Raw genomic sequence first — 7,500 nt, forward strand, 5'->3', positions numbered from 1 at the left:
CCTCCTTCTCCTTCTTTAACCTCCCCCTCCTCTGTCCTCCGCATCCCATTCCTCGGCCTCTCTTTCCCTCCTCCTATTTCTCCACCTCTGACTTCCTCAGCCCCTTCCACCACCTCTACCCTCCTTTTCCTCCACCTTTATCCTCCCATTTCCCTCCTCCTCCCTTACGTCCATCTTTATATTCCCACTCCCCCTCCCCTAATCTTTTTACTGAACTGCCCTGTGGCAAAATAGCCTTTTAAGTGTTTTAGTGTCGGCGAAGCACGATTGGCTCCTCTTAGCAAATTAAGGAATTGCAAATATGAATAAAAGTATATTTTCTCTTGGACCTATGTCTTAGGCTCAACTTTGAAGTGTCATTCTTTCATTAGAATTCTGGGAACGCAGTGGTTGATAGCTGATATCAATAATGATGATAAAGGTGATAATGATGGCATCACAGACCAATGACGTTGAGAACCAGATGTAGTAGAATAGAGCATTTTATTGATATATTATGCTACCTTGTTTATTAGTGATGTTAAACGCGTTAATATTCTGATTTAATTATTTTATAGGGGGCACCATGAAAATAACAGAAAATAGTCAACAGATTTTATTGCTTTAACAACTTGGAGAAAAAAAAAATACAAATTATATTACAAAATCTGCTACATGAATAAAAATCAATAACATGATTAAATTTGTTTTAGTTGAATTTCTCTCGGTAAATTCTTTTTTAAAACGATAATTTTACCAGAAAAAAGTTTACTTCTGAACTTTCCTCTGAACAGACAACCTCACCCGAACTTCTTTCCTCAGAGTTTCCTTCTAAAAGGCCAGCGAACTTCCCTAGAAGTTCTATGCGCGATCTTCTCTCACGCCTTAAACAGCGTGGGCATCAACCCAGTCCCTGTAGTACGCCACTTCGGTGTATACTCCGGGGTAGTTAGGGCGAGCACAGCCATATCCCCAAGACGTGATTCCGTGGAGCTTCCCGCCGCACACGAAAGGTCCTCCTGAGTCACCCTGACAGGCGTCCTTGCCTCCTTCTGGGAGTCCTGCGCACAGCATGGAGTCGGCGATCTCCGTGACACCATAGGACTGCCTGCAGGTGTCGTCGTCTACGATGGGGACGTCCACCTACGGAATGGAGGTTCGGAGTCAAGAGGCGTTTGTTGTTCTTGCTTGTGTGAATAGATTGATAAATAGGTCTGGTCGATAATAACGTCACACGTTATCATTATAGAAACAAGCCTAAAATGTAGAGCGAGATAAGTTTGATTCAGTTACTCCCAAAACGTAGATGTACGTCTTCTTTTTGCAAGCTAACCAAGCATCCCATGAGGAGACGTTTGGAAAAAAAATCAAGAACCAGGACAACTTTACACAAGCTCAAGAAGAATCGTAAAAAAGGTCGGAAAGAATAAAAAATAACCTTGATATATTATGGAATGGTGTACCCTTTGCCATGGCGCAGTTATATGGAAAATGGATTTTAGTGGAGTTTCGTACATGAGTAGGGACTTGTTGCGGGGGAAAAATTCTTAACTGATGATGTTCTTTCTGCTTATCTATTTAGTTTTATCCCTCAGCCCTGATAAAATTTTCATATTTGATAAATTAACCAAATGAATCTCTCCGTACTGTTAAGGCATATACCGAAAATCAAAATATATTTTTAAAACTTGTACATCCTTACGCAGATTTTTCTAGGAGGGCATCGGTTACCTGAGCCATTTCCCAACACATTCCTTTCCTTTTCCCTTCATTAAAAGAAAAAAAAGAAAGAGAGAGAGAGAGAGAGAGAGAGAGAGATATATATATATATATATATATATATATATATATATATATATATATATATATATATATATATAACTGCAATGACGAAACAAAAATGAATGAACAAGAATCTTAGAATATCAACTAAAAATAACATTGATCTGTTTACACCACACAAAACAGCCGACCCAAAGGCACAACACACACCGCGACATTGTATACAGCTTACTCCCACAAGTACTATTGTTGATATCGACTGGTCCTTTTTTGCTACGACAGATTCGCGGAAATGACAATATAATGGAGACGAGCACGATAGGTATTTGGCAGTTATTAGACAGTTATTGAAGGTTATTAGATAATTTCCGTGAAATGAATTTTAGTGGAAGGATTCGCTGCTCACAATCACTCCTCTGTTTTATTATTGTTCGATTATTATTGTTGTTATAGTTGTTGTTTTTGGTTATCATTATTATCGTTTAGGATTATTATGGTTCTTAGTATTGGTATTGGTGTTATCATAATCATCATCATCATCATTATTGCCATTGTTATTATCATTCTTATTATAACTATAACATACTTTTGCTTTATCATGGTTATTATGTCCCATACTTCATGTAAAACACACACACACACACACACACACACACACACACACACACACACACACACACACACACACACACACACACACACACACACACACATATATATATATATATATATATATATATATATATATATATATATATATATATATATATATATATATGTAATATTACATATATAATGAAACTGATTACCATCTTGGCCAGTATACTTCAAGGTATATTTAAGAGCATTATATTGAGAACTGCAAACTGAATACGACATAAATTTTATATCTGATTAGTTATATTGCCCAGTTATCGGAAATATATTATTTATGTTTTTTGTTTCTTTACATAGGTATGTAACATTTCCATGTGTTATATTTATGCTGTATACTGTGTGTTATGAGCAAGATAAGAGAATTACGTAAGAGAGGTATGTTCAGATTTTGGAGTCGACTAAAAATTGTTCAGTATAAAATCTAAAACGTTGAATGACTGTCTGGGTTCTCACTATCTATCGATCTATCTATTAAAAGTGTTGCTTCCTCCCTCTCATTTAGTCACTTTATTTGTCTGGCATTTTTATTATTTTATTATATATGAGTCAGCCTGTTTCTTAGTCTCTTCTCAATGTGTCTCACTTTCGATCAAATTATGTTTATATATCTGTCTGTCTACCTATCTATCAGTGTATCGTAATCTCTCTCTCTCTGTCTCCTCTCTCTCTCTGTCTGTCTGTCTCTCTCTCTCTCCCTCTCTCTCTTTCTCTCGCCTTCTCTCGCTTCCCTCTCTCTCTCTCTCTCTCTCTCTCCTCTCTCTCTCGCCCTCACTTTCTCTTTTTCTCTTTCTCTCTCTCTCTTTCTCGCTCTCTCTCTCTCTCTCTCTCTCTCTCTCTCTCTCTCTCTCTCTCTCTCTCTCTCTCTCCTCTCTCTCTCTCTCTCTCTCTCTCTCTCTCCTCTCTCTCTCTCTCTCTCTCTCTCTCTCTCTCTCTCTCAATGAGAGAGAGAGAGAGCTGATTTAATATCGCCTTTATTATGAGATATATCGGTGTAATAAAAATCATCAGTCTATTTCTTTCCTGTGTGATTAGAAGGTGTAAGACACTAGCGTTTGATTACCTTTCTTATTTTGTTGCAAATCGTTAAAGATGAGGTAGTTTGCTTGGTAGTTAGATGTCCGAATTGCTTGTTATATTCGAATGTGGAATCGTTATTAATTCAATAGGTTGTTAAAATTAATAGAACTAGCATATTAGTTGGTTAGAAGGTAAAGATATGAGCATGCTTCTCAAAACGCAATCACATTTAAATAAATACATTCACACAGACGTAGAAAAGGGGACAGATAGTGTAACACAAAAGAGAAAGAAAATAAATTATTTTTTTTCCAAACGACAAACGAACACGGATAGTGTTTCAAAATATGACAAGTGAAAATAAATATTTTTTTTCAGTATCTCTATCGCAACTATGTATTAAATCTTCACAAAATTATATCAACCTTTATTCTACCTACGCATGATTTATACGAAACTAAACTACATCTGCACGAAATCTGGATGTAAGAAAAAGAAAAAAAAGATGATTAGTGACGTAAAGAAAACTTGTATGAGACTTGAAAGATGAATCGCACCGTCTTGCAGTCTTACACAAGGAACCTTGTAATTGTGTAATATACTATTCAACGCTATGTGATAATTTATCTTCTTTGCAGAGAGCTTTTCTCGTATTGTTGTTCTTTTTTTTCGGTGTACCTAGAAAATGTGGAATTGATTTTCCATTTTGTTTCTAGCTGAGACTACAGAGGAGCACAGAATGACTATGGAAAGAAGACCATATACTCACACATGAGTGTGTGTGTGTGTGTGTGTGTGGGTGTGGGTGTGGGTGTGGGTGTGGGTGTGGGTGTGGGTGTGGATGTGTGTGTGCATATATATTTGCCTGTGTATATATACATATATACAAATATATGTATATATATTCATGTATACATATGTATACATAACAGATAGAAAGATAGATAGATATAGAGAGATAGAGATACATAGATAGAGAGAAAGACAGAGAGAGAGAGAGAGAGAGAAGAGAGAGAGAGAGAGAGAGAGAGAGAGAGAGAGAGAGAGAGAGAGAGAGAGAGAGAGAGAGAGAGCCACCTGCCCGCACTCACCTTCCTCAGAATATCGGGAATGAACCCTCCCTCGACCGTCGTTCCCCAGCCCGTGGTGGTGCACGACTCCCCAGCCGCTGCATATTCGCCCTGCGCCGGGAGCTCGATGGGCTGCACCAAGCTGTTCATGACGAAGGGCGTGGCGAGCCTGATGAGGGCGATGTCGTTGGTGATGGTGTTGCCGTCGTAGTGCTCGTGTTCGATAAGGGCATCGGCGGCGCTCTCCTGCTCGTCTCCTGAAGCTGTCGAGAGGTCGTATTCTCCAGCCACGATGAAGATCTTGGAGGCGCTCTGGCTGGGGGAGAGTGGGGGGGAGCGGGAGGTCGGATGACAAATTATTTTGCTGTGTTATGATGTTTATATAATGGTGCGGACTGTGTTATGCTGTGAGGACGAATGTTTATTTTAGATATCCTTAATGCTGGGGATATCTTTATATACTGCATGGACGAATATTTATGTAGGTATTGTAGATGTTTATAATGCTGGGGACTGTGTTGTGTTATAAGGACGAATATTTATGCAGGTGAGTTAGATGTTTATAATGCTGAGCACTGTGTTATTATGTTGTGAGGACGAATGTTTATGTAGGTATTTTAGATGTTTATAATACTAAGGAATGTCTTATGTTATGAGGGCGAATGTATGTGTGGTTATGTTAGATTCTATAATGCTATGTTGCTATACTAGATAACTGTATTGTTGGAGTTACAGAGTTATGTTGTGAGGACGACCAGTTATGTTGTTATATTAGATATCTAAAATGCTGGGGACTGTATTATACTGTAAAGACAAGCACTTACGACAGCTTTGATTATGTTGAAGTATTAGATATCAATAATGCTGGGGGCTTGTGTTATGCTATGAGGACGAACGCTTATAACAACGTAGTTTTTGTTATGCCAGGTTCGTAACGTGTTAGCGAAAGGCATTGGGCATTTGCCATGGCATAGTATTTTGAACGACGTTGTACATAATAATATATTAGCTTCTTTTATTTAGTGTTTGCACTAATATGTGTTTGTTTTTTATGATATACTTATATTATGTTACAGATAAGCTGCCTTTTTCACTATTCTATATCGGACCGATCTACACCAGCAAAATCAGTCCCCGTTATTAGCATTCTGTCTGTAGTTCCACAGTTCCTTATACTCATACACGCAATATCGCCATAAGAACCTATTACACGGACCACCAGCCACACTGTTATAATTCACGCCATTCTAATCACCCATCAAAGCAAAAACTACAAGCTATTTGCGCTGCCCAATCACTTTCCTTACCCGCCATTATCTTTATTTCTAAATCCCTAATATCCTCCTTAAGCACTAACCCCATAACCACCCCTCCCCACCTTTCACTTTACTATTCCGCCCCGGATTCCTCTAAGACGCTAACTTCTCTCTCTTCTCTCTCCCCTCTCTCTCTTTTCTGCCCTTTATTCCCTAATCTTCCGATTTCTTCTACCCCATCGCCCTTCCCCTCCTCCCTTATCCCCAACCCCTTACGTCAACCCCACCATCTTCCCCCAACTCATTCGAATCTCCCATCTCCTTATCCCCTTATCCGCAATTCTCCACCCCCTTGCTCCATCTCCCCCCCCCTTTCCCCTGATTCCCCACTCTCCACTATCCCCTTTCTCCTCTATCTCCTTTTATCTTCCCCTCTCTCTCTCTCTCTCTCTCTCTATCCCCCTTACCCCTATCTCCCCTTATCTCCCCCTATCTATCTCTCCCCTTCCCCTTATTCCCCACTCTCCACCCCCTTCCCTTATTCCCCATTCTTTATCTCCCCCTCCCTATCTCTCCCCTTCCTTCCCAACCCAACAACCTTACCCATGGACGCAGTGACCAGCCGTGACGATGTAATTCTCATTGAAGATCGACCCGCCACAGGAGTGAGACCTCCCGAAGATGCTGTTCCTTTGCATGGAGATCTGGTGGGGGAATTCGCCAGGGGACGCCTCTACTCCCCCTACGATCTTGGGCAGGCGGGGGAGGGCTCCATCGAGACGGGGCACGTGGGGCACTCCTGTGGGTGTTTGAAGAATGGGGTTCTCATGTAGGCGCTGCTGCGAATCGGTCGAGGTCAGGGTTGGACCCAAGTTGGCATAAAGTTTTTGATTGTGGGAGTATTTATGTATGAGTGCGGATTGGTAGTAACGGGTAATGGGTGCAATTCTGTGGGGTTATATGGGCTATATGCAAACACATATATGTATATACATGCTTATATACATATATATATATATATATATATATATATATATATATATATATGTATGTATGTATGTACGTATACATATGTGTGTGTGTGTGTGTGTGTGTGTGTGTGTGTGTGTGTGTATGTGTGAGTGTGTATGGGTGTGTGTGCATGCGCGTGTGCATGTGTGCATATCTACCCACCTATCTGTATTTATCTATCTGTCTGTCAATCTAGACAGTTATGTATATAATCCTATCTATATATTCATATTATATATATAGTAAAATTATAGTTGGGTAATAAAGATGTCCCAATTATCGAGTATTTAATCTAATAGATAGGTAATTTATGAAAGGAAATCATATAAGTGAGAAATTTAGATACATTAACTAATGTGTATTTGTGATTGCATATTGGTATGGAAGTATCTTGCGAATATCAGAGATGCAATCTTTAACTAGACCTCGCCAAAATTCTAGTAAACGATATAAATACTGAACTAAATGAGGGGCTTATGTTACTAAGCAAGAAATAGTGCCAAGCTAACTATAGGGTTGCTTGCTACAGGAGTTTGCATTTCTATATTTAAAAACGCTTTTAGAATATCTTATCGTTACGCATCCTGGCAATATAGAACACTCTTAGAAACCTATACATTATTTTTTTCAATGTCAACACTCACAAAATTGAAAATGATCCGTAAATTAAAATAATATCTCAAGGAAACATTCCTTCTTTGCCTCTGTCTTCACCATCACTGAAAATT

At 39.1% G+C, this 7,500-nt stretch overlaps 1 protein-coding gene across 1 annotated transcript in view; it reads right to left on the minus strand.

Moving 5' to 3' along the window:
* Positions 1–580: 580 nt before the first annotated feature.
* Positions 581–7,500, minus strand: part of LOC119594638 (trypsin-1-like) — an 8,213-nt gene continuing 1,293 nt past the window's right edge. The window contains exons 2-4 of the mRNA XM_037943726.1: positions 6,365–6,560; positions 4,527–4,821; positions 581–1,122 (exon numbers count right to left, since the gene is read on the minus strand). Coding sequence (XP_037799654.1) covers positions 865–1,122; positions 4,527–4,821; positions 6,365–6,560 — 749 coding nt within the window. The 3' untranslated portion in view covers positions 581–864. The remainder of the gene's footprint in view (positions 1,123–4,526; positions 4,822–6,364; positions 6,561–7,500) is intronic.

Source organism: Penaeus monodon, chromosome 1 (genome assembly GCF_015228065.2).
Source record: "Penaeus monodon isolate SGIC_2016 chromosome 1, NSTDA_Pmon_1, whole genome shotgun sequence".
NCBI lineage: Eukaryota > Metazoa > Arthropoda > Malacostraca > Decapoda > Penaeidae > Penaeus > Penaeus monodon.